The sequence below is a fragment of the Lutjanus erythropterus genome, chromosome 13 (assembly GCF_056507025.1).
Source record: "Lutjanus erythropterus isolate fLutEry1 chromosome 13, fLutEry1.hap2, whole genome shotgun sequence".
Lineage (NCBI taxonomy): Eukaryota > Metazoa > Chordata > Actinopteri > Lutjaniformes > Lutjanidae > Lutjanus > Lutjanus erythropterus.
The window spans coordinates 38,091,696-38,106,920 of NC_139329.1; the positions used below are offsets into that span (position 1 = coordinate 38,091,696).

Consider the following 15,225-nt stretch of genomic DNA (forward strand, 5'->3'; position numbering starts at 1 on the left):
TGGTTTAAGAACGCCTCGATGAATCTGACTTAGACTTTAAATTTAAGAAAAACCTTAGGAAGATATTGGTTGGATGCAGATTGAATCTGCATAAAATTTGACCTGATTATGGTGCCAGAGGAAAACTCAGAGGATTGCCAAAGTAAGAAGGAGTTAACCTCTCATGGTCACAAACGTCTGTGCAGTGTTTCATGGCAATCCATCCAGGAGGAGGAGATGGTTTGTTTCATTTTCTGTAGCTGTGATGTTTCTGTTGTTCAGGTTGTCTGGGGGTCAGAAGTCTGAGATCGAACTCACTGAACATTTAGAGGCATATCAGAATCATCAGGTTGTTTATTTTATCCAATACTTTCATTTTGGAGGTCTAATGATCGCTGCAATGTCTCGGGAACTCTTTGTTTTTGGTTCTGTTTTAACATTTCCTGTCAAACACTGTGTGACAGACTCAGCAGGTGTTTTCTTTGTAGTTGGTGACACAAAAGGTTTCCAGCCCAACTCATGTGTCAGGTATTGTCAGGGACGCGGTGTGGTCTGTAACCGAAACCTGCAGCGTTTGATGTGTACATGTAGGACGAGTCGTGTTTGTCCTGCAGCTCAGAGAGGATGAGACACGCAGGGAGGACATGAGGGAGTGAGACTGAAGCAGCAGATGATCAGAGTCACTGTCATCTGATGATACAATGGTGCCTTTTGTTGATGCGTGTGCTACATTTAATCCAATAAGTTAACACAATCTTTGCAAAACATAACAGTCCCTGAAATCCCATTGAGATTCTTAATTTTCTCCAGAGGTTCGACTGCATTAAACCTTTTTGTTTTTTAACATAATGTTTGGCACATAACAGGATAAAGTAGGACAGCCATTCCCAAACTTAAGAACACCACGGCCCAATTAGAAATCTGAAAATCTTCTGCGGTCTCTCTAAACCTTTATTTACAACCCCGACCAACACACGAGACAAATGGTACCAGTGGTGAGATATAAGATACGTTCTGGTGTTAATATGACAGGTCACATTACCATTACCAACAGGTCAGTGTCAAAAAACTCGTAAATTCTGCAGAAAGTCTTTTTTATTTAAATGAGCTTTAAGCTAAACTAAATCATCTGAACAATTCAGCCCCTTGGTGTCAGGTCCAAACTGTTCCCAAAGCTGTTAGTGCAGGATTAAGCTCCTCCTGCAGATCTTGCTGGTTTGGTGTCGGCACACTTCAGTTCACCTGAAGCGCTCAGGTCGCTGCACCTCGCCGACTCTTCCAGCGGAGCCACACGAGGCGGATGACAGCCAGAGCGTGGAGGAGAAAGATGAGCTCAGACGATAATCCTGTTGATGCTGAGCAGAGACAGGAGAGAGAGCAACACTGCACCTGACTGAAGCCCAAATTAAAACTCTGAAATGAAATGAAAACTGAAAATAATGTTGCATTAGGAGATAAACCTGCCAAACATTCATGCAGAGTACACACACACACACACACACACACACACACACACACACACACACACACACACACACACACACACACACACACAGTAATAGAGCCGTGCTGATGTACTGTTCAGGAGCAGACAGGTGTTTCATGTCAGAGCTGCTGTTTACACTGTCTGGTTTCCATTTCCACCTTAACAGAGACGGAGCTCAGTGCTTCCTGTCTGTCCTGACCCACCTGACTGACTCTGAGGTCACAGCAGGAGAAACAGGAGGAGGAGGATGAGGATGAGGAGGGAGTCACATAGCTGAGGAGCTTCTCTATTTTATGTCCACAAGCTTGTACCTTTGATGTTTTAGACATGCGAGCCGGTTTGAGGGATCTGTAAATATCTAATTAATGTATTGGTGTGGAGATTTGTGCAGATACTCTTGGTCCCCTCAGGATAAATTGAAATCATCTTGGTGAAAATTACAACTCCACCAAAACTCAGGCTCAGATGGTTTGGTTTAAATGCTTTAATTGACGTTCCCGTCAGGCACAGCTGGACTTTGTGTTTTCTGCTAATTAGTTCAAAAAGGAGTTGACAGCAGTTTAGCCTTTGAATGTTTTTACTGGAAGCAAATGTGAAACACTTTAAAGATGGTTATTACAAATGAGAAAAGGATGAGACACCATAAACAATAATTAGACCAAATGCTGTTGAATTCATGTCTTTACAAGGAAAAAGACTAACTGTAAAAAAGGTATAGACTTAGATAATTTCGATTGTCCATCATGACACAAATAAAATAAGAATCATGATTAATTATTCATAGGATGTTGATGTACAGCAGAGTAATTAATCTAATAAATACAGCTGAAATTTAATGTTTAAACATTATATCAAGATATTAGCCTCGGACAGCCAGTGTAATGGATAGCTTAGTTAGCAGTAAACTAATTAAAGAAAAACTGGTTCATGTTTTTGTTGCACTGTTCACATTTGATCCAGTTAGTTTTGGTTTGTGGTCAGTTTGGTTAATATCTGTCCTGTAGTCGCTGAGTCCAGTTTGTCTCAAGACCAAAGTGTTGGACAGGTGACTTTTGTCCAGAGGCGATAATGATGTAGAAACATCCTCACCTCACTGTGGAGGAAATGAAAGCAGTTTCTTGTTACTTGAACTTCTCACCTCTGACCTTTAAACTGAAGGTCGTGACCCCGTCACAGCCTGCGTGTTGGAGGTCAGGGATTAAGTGAAAGCAGTGGAGTGAATAACACCAGCAGCAGAGCGAGGCGACAAGAGAAACGATGTCACTTCTTCCTGCCGGCCTGGTTGTTTCTTTATCTGAAGAAGCTGTAACACAGCAGGAATGTGTTGCAGTAAATCACATTCAGTCTCTATGTATTGTCATGCAATGATTCATGGGAAAGTGGCAGGGAGTGAGTTTCTGCCTCATCAGGAGGTTTAGTTCCACTTTGATGCTCTGTCAGTCTTTTATAGCTCACAAACAGAAATTTGGAGTCTTCTCTGCTGGATCTCGATCATGTTTCTATGTTTCAATCTTCTTTAGATTTGGGGATTAAACTAAAATGAAATGGATGACCGGACCATCCTGTGATGTTCCACTAAACCAGAAGAACAAGGAAAGCTTTATTCTCTCAGAGCAAAGACTGAATCTGCAGAAAATGTTCCCTGAACCGAGTGTCACAAGCAGATCTAGTGTCAATCAGAAGTTATAGGTTACAGAAGATAAAACTCAGAGTCTTAACAGCGCCTCACAGCAGTAAGAGAGACAGTGTGCTGGAGTTTTTCTCATTGTTTTTGAACTGCAGTTTCCTCGATTTGCAGAGACTTTTCAGAACTCAGCCCCCCACGAGCACGTCACTGTGCCACGACACGAGATGAATAAATCTCTGTTTTTTCAACTTTGCCACCATCTCCATGGAGAATTCAAAGTTTGCTAATAAAGAGATGGCAGATGCAGATTTTCATACAAAATTGAATAACTCATTAAATTGTGAACTGATTTTCATGAAATATTGTTTTTGAAATTGAACATAATGCATGTTACTTCATTCACTGGGGGTGATTTAATCTAGCCTGGTATGATCAAATCAGCACAGGGAGCAGGTTGGCGTGGATGGACGGGTCAAACACACCCAGACTTTCACTCAGCAAGCCGCCGTTTATTTTATTAATGTGTGTTTAAGTCAGTGTTGCCTTATTCAAACTTACTTATGCACATTAACTTATTATTTAACTTATGACACATGCAAAACAGATTGTGCATGGGACTTAAGTGATGTACTTATTTTAGTCCAAACCATGATCTTTTGTGCCTAAAATGAACCCATCTACAACTGTTTCACAACAGTCTCCCTGTTGCTGGCACTCTCAGTGGTCATATATGTAGTTTTGGGGAACAAAACGTTTGTCCTGCTCATGATCTGAATCGTGCAGAAAGTCGCTCCATCTGCTCCTTCTGCAATTCTCCTGTACATTAAAATCCACCCTGCGGGACATTTTAAAGTCCAATCTGATCCAAACTTTCAAAATGATTGTGATCTCCTCTTTAATCTAATGCAGCTCCGCTGGTCTTAAAGCAGTCAGATTACTGGCTGCCTGCCTGGAGAACTGCTCTACACAAGAACTTTACGTCCTGTGTGAAGGTCTTCATACTGAAGACGCTGACCGACGTCTTCCCTCTGACCATCAAACATGTAATCCAGGATTAGACCACTATCATCCAGAGCTCAGAGGGAATAAACACCGCTCAGCAGGAGACCTCATCTCCTAATTTACTGCAGACTAATACTGAACCCACCACAAACAGGTCGGGGCAAGAATTTTAATCTGGAGAAAAGGCTCGAAACACTCCGAAGGATTTCTAAAATGATTTTCTCCATTTTAAGTTTGAAACTCTGACTTCATTTAGGTTCATATTTGAATTATTATGTGGACATGAAAGACTTTTCATACAAGATTCAACCAAACACATGTGAGGTTTGTGTCTACAGTGTATTTGTTGCCATTCCATACGTATGTGGACAGTCTGCCTGCCAGATGTTGAACCTGGCTGCAGGGATTTGATCCCATTCAGCCACAACAGCATCAGTGAGGTCCGACGCTGAAGTACTTAAGCAGAGTGATAAGGTCTGTTTCACCTTCATCCTAAAGGTGCTGGGTGGTGCTGAGGTCCAGGTTCTGTGAAGATCAGTCCAGGACTTTCAGCTCTGTGTATGTGGGACTGACATGTTGTAACAATAACGATGAACACAAACAGCTGAAAGACCATTATTGTTAAAATATCATAATATTCTGCAGCATGAAAGCAGAACTTTTTTTTTTTTTAATATCAAAGTCTGCGTGAAGTCTGATAAATGTCTTCATGATGTCTTCTGTGTCAGCATTGCAACTTTGACAATGAAAACAAGGACAAATTCACAATAGCTGTGACCACGTACACAGCGTACACACACACACACACACACACACACACACACACACACACACACACACACACACACACACACACACACACACACACATCACAAACCCTGACCTGCATGGCAGATCTCAGTTTCATAGATAGGAAGTTGTGGTTGTTTGTCTTTTTACAAAGGTTGGTCATGACGATAACTGCATTGCCTCCACACTGGGGTCATGTGATTGGTTGAGATGTCAGAAACACAGCTTCTGATTGGTTGATTGACTCAACCCAAAGCATCTTGGGACATTGAGTGTTGGATGTATCATAATTTCCACCCCTCCTCACCAGACCTCTGTAGCTGGTACTAGCTTAACACACCCAAATCTCTAACCGGACGGCAGTCATGTTGCATTGTGGGAAGGATGCAGAACGTGTGGAATAAAAAAAAAAAAAGGACGATCTGGTTCTGGCGAATCAGTTTTGATCCTTGTTTGTATTAAAGTGTCCATCATGGGAGTGTAATCATAAATCTGTGAGGTTTCAGCATGTTGGTGTTGTACATGATGATCTTAGATTTGTGTCCCACTGCTCAGCCGTGGAAATATTTTTGTAATCTATCTTTTATTATGTCTTTTAGCAAAATACAGAAAAAACCCCAGAGTTAGTCTTTGCTGCATCTCAAGTCAGACCAAAGTTGCTGTTAACCCTCTGGCAACAGCAACAGTGCCACGTTAAAGTCACTTAAAGCAGGTCGTCTCGTCCATGTCTACATGCCCAAATGCATTCTGTAGCTGCCACATGATTGGCTGATATTATATTCTGTGTTAATGACCAGTTGAACAGGTGTACCTAATAAAGTGACCGGTGTAGGTGCATGTTTATTCTCTGGTGTTGGAGGAAATTCCACCAATGAATTCCCTACATTTTTCTCGGCGCTGTGACTGCTTTTGAACGCACACCTCATCACGTCACTTTATTTCCTCGTTGTGTCATGTGACCTCTGCTCTCTGTTTTTCGGGCCCTTGGCGCTCTGTTATGGTAATGAGGTGTTGTTCTCTAACAGCCCCTCGGGGCGTCGACTTTACTTCATTAATGTGACAGATGCCTGAACAGCCGCTCGGGTTAATGATGTCACCTCTGACATCACACCACGCAGGATCTCATTATGTACCTGACTGAGAGTCCGAGTGAACCGAGTTAATGGGAAGATATCAGTCTCATAGATTCTGCAGAAAAAAAATGGCCGTAGTTTTGGTTGTTTGGTCATTTTGAGTCAAAATATCCAAACATGACCAGAAGGGTGGAGCCTATGTGGTGTTATGGGTTGTCAGTCACTGTAGCTGCACCCTGGTGACTTATGGATGCCGACCGTGAACTATAGTGTCCAGGACTTGAGTCCAGCTGGAGATCTTTGTTCCATGTCTGTCATATCTATAGTGACTCTAATAAAAACATAAAATGCAAACTCAGGCTGACATAAAAAATACAATTATTATTCTTACATTTATTATTAATATCCCGAGAAAAAACTCAAAATTGCATCTGTGGTGTGATGAGGTTTATCCAACCTTGCAAAGTGAAGGATGTGCTTCCTTGACAAACAAAGAGAAAGTTTAAGCATTTTTTCTTGTAAATTTATTATTTTTTTTCTCCTGAATTTATGACTTTATTATCTCTGAAAATATTTTAATCAGGGAAATTCTTTGTTTTCTCTCACACATTTATGACTTTATGATCTCAGAGAATATTCAAGTTTTTCACACAAATTTGTAATTTTTTTCTCATTAATTTATGACTTCATAATCTTAAGGAATTTACAGATTTTTTTCATGTAAATTTGTGGGTTTTTTCTCACAAATTTATGATTATAGATTATAGAATATTCCAGGTTTTTTTCCAGGAATTATATGAATTCTATTATATGAAGAGCTTTTGTTTTTGCAAGTTGATTACTGAGGTCAGTTTCAACCTGTCAAAGACAGACAGTCCACATACTGAATATTCCATCTCCCAGTAAATAAATAAATAGAAAAATATACTTTTTATTGTGTTTTCACCAACACAAGCTTGCTGAAAAACTTTCCAGGTAACAGTTTGGCCTTTAAAGGTGGAAACATTACTTCTCTGTTTCGTTTTGCATGCTGCTCTCTCCTGCACCCTTTACACAGCTGGGGTTTGATCAGGACACTATCCGTCTCTGCAGTGTTACTCAGTGTAGTCAGATACTACAGCCTGCAGCAGGGTCCTCTGTCTGAAGAATACAATGTCAAGCTTTTGTTGGTGCTTCTGTTATACTGGATTTTATGGTACTGAAAGGTGTGGCAGCCCACAGGTTTGAAGCCTAAACGCCAGTTAATCACTAACCCACAGTGACATGTTGATAGCGAGTTTAAGAAGTCGTCAATAACATAAGAACCAGGTACGTGGATATAATATTTAGGGACTAATGTAAGGAGGTCGGAAGGTATTTGTTAAAACAGGGGTGAATCATTTTCTACTGAATCTCCTTCATGCAGCAGAGATTTGAAACCACGAAGGGCTTTATAGACGGCAAACCAAATCAAAACTCAACATGACAAACAAGGTCACTTTTAAAGTTGTAGGTGACTTACTGATCCTCTGCAGCTTTGTGTTAAAACACAGCCGGCGGCTGTTTTCTGCTGCCGGATGGTTGAAAAAGTGTTGGTTAGGTCTGGGTTTTTGTGGAGTTTTTTTTTTGGCAGTTTTTCAGCAAAACCTCAGCAGTGACTTGGTGTCAGACAAGAAATCAAATCAAACCAGTCTGAACACACCAGCAGTCAAACCATAAAAACCATTAAAGTCCAACCTGCTAATGAATCTGTCAGCTCAGGGATTTAAAAAGACATTTGACTCATTACGTTAATGCTGTAAAACTTTTTACGACCGTGTGGCACCCAAAGCTGTAATCTGCAGAGTTCATGTGAAGTTATGGGTCTTTAACGACATAAAGAGACACATTGATTGGATGATACCTGTGTTATTACAGACAAAGATTACATAAATTGTCTAAATAATGGATAAACGTGATGCTTTTATTGACTTTTAAAGTAGAAGTGTCTGATTTCACTCCACATACATCATGCACTGGTCATGTGGATGCAACCAGCCAGTCAACACAGCAGACAGGAGAATATAAAAAGAAAGAATTTAAAGACAAGAGACTGACAACATTACGCTCAAAACAAAGCAAGTAGAGTTTAATTATATTAACATGTTTTGATTCCTGATCCTGTCCACTCCCACTGACTTTTTCCCAGTCCTGTCCCAGTCCTGCAGGACACAGGATTCCAGTGGATTTCCAGTGGGATCCTCCCTCCCCCCCAAATGTCAGCCTCTGTTTTGATGTAGACTTCAATTTTTGAGTTTTAAAATGATAAAAGAGTTATATGAAAAATCTTTGTGGTGGCTGATCTTTTCATTTGAACTGCCAAAATAAAAAAATTAACAAATATCCACCGCCAGCAGTTTGAAAATTGCAAAAAAAAAACCTATTTTGACTTTTATTTGGATTAATTGTGCAGCCCTAATGTTGTTGCAGCAGTAAATAGATTTTCCTGAGGATTTACAGGATTCTGCAGACAGACAATCTGTCATTACAACAAAAAAAAAAAATTGGAAGCTAACGGAAGTTAGCATCATGATCACAGTAATTATATCTCACAAGCAGATCTGTTTTACATCACATGCTTAAAATGAAACAACATGCGCTCAGACTTTTAAACATATACATCCTGATCTGTGGAAACAAACCAGTAGCTGCTGAAATAAAACTCAGGAAAACGGACAGACATGATGTTCATTGGTTTCAGAAATCTAAATCATGATTTACAGTTTTTTAAAGTATATGATTCACTTTTTCCCCTTTGTTCACTGTTAAAAAAGGAAACAAAATAATCATTATATTGAACCTCAGTACATATCAAATCAGGAGATAAGTGTATTATCTCAGCCACAACCTTTCAAAATAAAGTGACCGTCTCTTTCTCTCTGTCTTGCAGCTGAAGGATATGCTTACAGGAATCAACGCAAGTTCTCAGAAGACATCGACTGGTCGTACGCAGGTGAGTCCATTTACATAACAAAATGTTGAATGTTGTTCTGAATGTTCTGCAAGCAGCATCACTGGCAGAAACATATTTCTTTCTGTGTGTGCAGTTCAGCTGCGTGTTTCTGAGACAGGGCTAACGTCCAGTCAGTCATCAGCAGTATGAAGTTGTTCTGTTTACTTTAATGCTGTTCTGAGTGACACTTTGCTTACTTTGCTGCAACACAAATGCATATCTGGTATTAAGTGGAGCAAAGGTAGAAAGTAGTTCCATGGTATGAACAGTTTGTACGCCTTAAACAAACAGGCAAACAATGCACAGGCATGATCTATCAATGGCTGAAGTGAAAAATAGCAGCAGTATTGTGGATTAGTTTTGTTTTACATAGTAATCCAGCCAGACAATACTTGAAAACCGGTTCTGAACAAAGTTGCTAGCACGTGTAAGTTTTTCATCTAAGGGATCAAAATGTAACTTTATCTCATTATACAGACTATTTGGATGAGTAATGATAACCTGTTTCATCAGACTTTGATTTCAGGGAATTGTTGGACTTCCAGTTCTTCTACTTTTATATCAGCCAAGCGGTTGATTAACAGGACAAGTCTGTGACGATGTTTAGCTTCAAAGGAAAATATTAGTGTCGTTCATGTAACAATGAGAGCAAATGCAATGACTAAAGGACAACAGTGTATAAAAACAGTGTGTAACAGAGGTCCCAGAATTGGCTGTGGGTGCACAGGAGACAACCACTGTAGGGGGCGTGGCCTTGCGCCTATGCATTAGGTAACATGGCTCAGTGTAGCAGTAGGAGCTAGTAGTCAGAAAGCAGAAAGCGTTATCTCATCATTGGCCTCACAAGTTTTAAGATAATTTAAAACAGTTGGTGGCGTTTTGGACCATTTTCAAACCATGAAGTGCGGGTTTTTGAAGAACTGATGAAGAAATGTCAGTATTGACACCAGCATTGATGTGTTTCATTACAGCACAGTAATGTAATTTATTTTCCAGCTCTAAAAACATGTTAAAGTGTGTAACCCCTGTTTAATATGGGGGTCAGAAAACGCAGCGCAGTTCATCTGTTTTACTTCAGCTTTCAGAGCCGTCCTCTTCTGCAGAATCACATGAATCCAGTTTTACCCACTTTAGTCTCATTTTAGGATTTGCATGTGAATTTAAGCGCGTGCACACACACACACACACACACACACGTACACACACGGTTTGTTTGATCTTTCTGGATCAGAAGAGGCTTTTGGCTCTGAAGAGAGCGCGACATATTAAATATTAGATATTTAATAAAACACGTCTCAGGTCAGCTGTTCTCTGATCTGATCTTTTAGTGTCACAGGATGAAATGTTACAGCTCTTGGAGGTTCATTATAAATCCAAACACAGGGTGTCAGATTAAAAAATATTTTTCTTAAACCTGTTTTAATCCGTCACACTCGGCTGCAGTGCACTATTTAGTTTGTGGTATAAATTCTCTCGTGAGGATTATTATACCTGACAAAATGTATAATTTAACAGTTTACCTTCATCCTCTAAGAAGCAGTGTGTGAAGTGAGACTAAAATCAGATAAATTCTGTTTTCTTCCGAACATCATCAATTATTAATGCAGACAGGGAGCTTGTGCTGATATGATCATGACAGCTATTCCCAACATGAATAGTTCATGAGTTTCCAGCTGCGTATATTTAATGCTGTGCTCTTTCATCTGTGTTCATGTTATTTAATCATTGCATTGCACTTCATTAAACTGTTTAACATAAAAGATGCAAACTGAAGTGATTTCAGATGAAAAATCAGGAGGAGAGGGGGATTCTGTTCTGTACTGTAGATACCATCACTGGTTTTGCTGAGACGGGAGTCTGCAGCCATGTTAGCAGCTCTGTGAGGCACAGTGGTGCTTTGTGCAAAGTGCTAACGTTGTCGTACATGTTTAGCATGCTAACATTTGGTAATTAGCACTAAATACAAAATACAGCTGAGACTGGTGGAAATGCAATTACTTTTACAGGTATTTGGATATAAACTAAAGTATTGGACACCACGGTGATTACAGTTTATCCTGAGATGGATAAGATCACGTAAGATAATCCAAAACATTGGGGAAGTTTGCAGTGTTGCAGCAGCAAAGTGGACATCACAATAGGAAGAAGCATCAATAAAAAGCAATAAATAATCAGAGCAAACATGCAAGATATGAACAAGAGGAAACATAAATGTTTCTGAATCTGCTGATACATTTCCTTTAAAACTGTAAAATGTCAACCTCATGGCGCTGGAGGAGTCAGAGTTTTAACAAAGTAGCACCAAAGTCAGTACGAGAAATAAACCAAGAACCATCTAATAGTTTTGGAGATGTTTCAGTCTGGTGGACAGGCTGATATTACCATCCATAGAGTTCATGAGGTCTCACAGTACTGTGTCAGCGCAGGAAAAAATACTCTAACTTGTTTGTACTTCTTTAAACCAGTCAGAGTTGTCTTGGGTGGTGCTAAGCCCAGGATGCAGCGACTCTCCCCATGTAAAATGGCGTTGGGGGGGAACTTGTTTTGGTGGAACATCTGCACGTCGTGGCACTGAAATAACCATATCCCTGTTAGCTTGTTTGTATTTGTACCGTGAGAGAGAAGGTTATGGTAACTTGCATATAGCAAAAGGGGAGGAGAATACTGACTGAAATCAAGTACCAAGAAGAGGGTTGGGTGATGGGCTGAATCTCTTACTGGTTGGGTTTTCGTGTTTTTTTTTTTTGTTGTTTTTTTTTTTGGCTAATTTTTGGTGTGATATTTATCATTTTATTTTGCTGATGTGATGGTCTGCAGAGTAAGAGCTGCTGCTCTGCAACACGCTCTCATCCAGCTGCACAGGACACACCCACTCATGAACTGATGTCGTAAAATTTTGAGACAAAAACTTTGTGATAGGTTTCTGACACCCCAATTACTTGCAACAAAATATATATTAAAACCTTTTTTGTGAATGGATGTGTACAAGTTAAAGTAACGATGTAGTGGGTGCGTGATGCATTCATGTCCTCTCTCGGGTGTAGAAGTGTTGAAGCCTGATGTTCCTTGTCCTCCATGTTATTGAGACTTCTGGTTCCTCCTACAGTCTCCATACCTCCACACTGTTCGGTCTGAGTCTGGTTGCTGCATGAATAGACCGTCTCCACCCTTTTATGTGGACGTACAGGAGCTTTAACAAATGTTTGCTTTTCTGAGCTTCACAGCACAAAACCTTCACTGGGAAATAACCACAAACATCTCAGAGGAGACATAATGTTGACATTTGTGATTTGTTGAGGCAGATTCAGTGTTTTTCTTTAGATATTATCAGTGAGGAAATGCACTGTAAGGAAAAAATGTATGTGACCAACCTTTAGTGTCTTTGGTGTACTTTTGGTCTGAGTCTCTTTTTCCTGGTTTATTCTTTAGTTTTACTCGGATACTCATTAGTTGCCACTGAGTTAGCAGCTTCTCTCCCTGGGGTCTGTCAATCCTAGTGAAGTAAGAGACGTTTCATTTAAGCAGAAACAGCCGCTCTCACCAAACTCAGACTCCTTTTGTATCATCATCAGCTTCATTCAAACTTTACAGAAAATTACTAAAACTCACCTGAAACATCTTGGTTCATCTTTCTGCTCTCCCAACAATCCTCAGCTCTGATTTGGTCCAAATAAATACTTAATTCAGAGATGATGTTGGATGGCGGCTTCAGCCTCGAGAGAGACTTTCAGATTTTGTAATTGAACTATACAATAATGCACATTTATAATTTCTCTGACTGAGTGAAAATCTGATGTTTTCACATCACAGATGACAAAGAAGAGCATTGAAAAGTGACTATATCCTGTAAAACATATGCACGTAGGCTCATATGGGAATTTAGCGTGGTGCAATGCACTGTAAAAAAGAAAAGGACGAATTGTCGAATATTTGTGTAGGACGGCTAAAGAATCAGACATTTCCTGAGGTAAAGCCTTTTGTTTGCTCAACAAATTCTCATGTTTAGCTGTGATTGGCTGGACTGTTTCAGAGCTATGAGACCAGTGATGTGACTGGATGAGAATATATTTATTAATCACAACATCTGCTGATCTATAGTCACCTTCACCTCACCCTTTTTCAGTCTACACTGCTGCACATGAACCGAAATAGAAGGTACGAATACGAAGTACAGTCCATGTGCACGTGTGTGACCTGCAACCCTGTACGTGGTATTATTCAAATTTCAACTTACGGTGCAAAATATCAAACAGAGGCTGCAATGCATGCTTTTGCTCCCTCATAGAACCGTGCTTGATCAGAGTCATGAATACAAAATAGCTTATATGAAAAGTGAAATAAATATTTCTCCTGTTTAAACACATGGTATCTTGACTTCATATTTCTATATTTCATGCTCTTTATTTAAACCTCACATGGCTTCAAAGAGGAGCTGCGTATACTGTTTGTGCTGGAGGGACAGAATCTGGAAACTAATGCTAACTTTATAGCTACTTAAGAAGAAGGTGAAGGTAAACATTTAGAGCTCAGGAGGTGAATTTACATTTATGATCCTTTTTGAAAATACAATAAAGAAGGAAGCCAGTTAAGCTAAAGAAAGAGGCTTCATATTACATAAAGTTTAAAGACAAATTATCCTTTAAATCTCTTAGAACTCAGTTTTATTGCCTTTTAAGTCTTACGGTGAAACTCTCCAAGTGTGGTAGTTTTCATTTACAATATTTTGCCCTAAAAATAACACAGGAGGTTAAGTTTCAGTGTGTGTTAGTGCGTCTGAAGCGTCCATCCATTCAGTCCACAGTAACTCTGGTGTGATTATCATTGTCACATCAGAAGTAGAAGACTTGTCAGCTGCAGAAACATCAGAAATACTTTCAGAAAATGTTTTATTTTCTTGCTCTTAATAGTTGATACATGCTGAGTGGACTGGAGGTACATTTCCATCCAACAGCAGCTTTTTATTGTTTTACTGTGTTGTTTCCTTTTCTTCAAACCTTTCTGCTGCACGAGTCAGTCGAGGTTTCACACTTTGCTTGTTGTGTGTGTGTGTGTGTGTGTGTGTGTGTGTGTGTGTGTGTGTGTGTGTGTGTGTGTGTGTGTGTGTGTGTGTGTGTGTGTGCGCGCGCTCCATTGACATGCTAATATCTGCTCTGACCCAGAAGCCTTACTGACCTGGTTGGGCTCTTTGTCCTCCTGAGGAAGAAGCTCCAACAGCCAATCAGAGCGAGGACAGGGAGTCATGTGACCACCAGCGTACCTGCTAATAAACACAACACCAGCTGGCTGAAACAAAACTACAACACATAATCAGCACAAAAGAGTGAAATAGCTGCAAACATCTGCAAGATAACTGAGGCAGTTCGTTACGCTGAACATCTGGGCTGTTTTTTTTTTTTTTTTGTTGTTGTTGTTGTTGTTGAAGCATCTGTTTCAGAAAACAAGAAAATGAATGAATCTTTCATTTCGGCTTCTCAGCTGTGAATATTCTGATTTTTCTGCTCCTCTTTGACAGTAAACTGAATATCTTTAGGTTTTGGACATAAGAGGTCATTTTACGACTGACACCTGAGGCTTTGGGAAACATTTTTCACCATTTTCTGACATTTTATTGATTAAACAACTAATACAATAATCAACAGTTTAAACAATAGTGAAAATAATTGTTAGTTGCAGCCCTATTTGAACGTAAGATAAATTCAAACCAGTTTTGTTGTCTGAGAGATTCTCTTCACAACAACAAAAGGTTTATTACATTGAGGGAAAAAACATGAAAATTGAACAGAACAGAGTAATACCTAATCATCAGTGTTCAGACATTACAGCAGGTCAAAGATGATTATTGGTCTTGAATGAGGTTAAAGCTACAGTTTCTACTGTAGCCTCTAATCATAAACCCCTAATATAGACTTAACCTCTATTATTACGTAGTGGAAAAATGTTTGGAGTCGTTGGCATCTGGCTGGGAACTGGTTTTAATACATGACTGATAATGATGATGACGGGGCCGGGGCCACTCCTACACAACTAAAGCATGGTGACGGTTTCTATGCTTCTGTTTAGACAAATTACAGCAATTAGTAAAGGTTCGGTGAAGTCGGCACAGTTGAAGCACGAGACAGGATGTGTTTGCTCCGGTGTCTTCAGAGACTGTTTACACAAAACTTAAAACTCATTTTAACGTGAGGTCTAAAGGGGCTAAATGTGTCTCCTCATGAGTGTCCAGTGACCACATGTCATCAGATCTCACCTTCCTGCTCTGGATGCTAATAAAAGCAAAGCTACATCATCTCTATTTGTA

At 39.8% G+C, this 15,225-nt stretch overlaps 1 protein-coding gene across 4 annotated transcripts in view; it reads left to right on the top strand.

Annotated features, from left to right (window-relative positions):
- ptprz1a (protein tyrosine phosphatase receptor type Z1a) overlaps positions 1-15,225 on the top strand; it is a 120,232-nt gene that overhangs the window by 29,409 nt on the left and 75,598 nt on the right. For all 4 annotated transcript variants that reach the window (XM_084733586.1, XM_084733588.1, XM_084733587.1 and 1 more), the window contains exon 2: positions 8,865-8,927. In XM_084733586.1, coding sequence (XP_084589712.1) covers positions 8,865-8,927 — 63 coding nt within the window. The remainder of the gene's footprint in view (positions 1-8,864; positions 8,928-15,225) is intronic.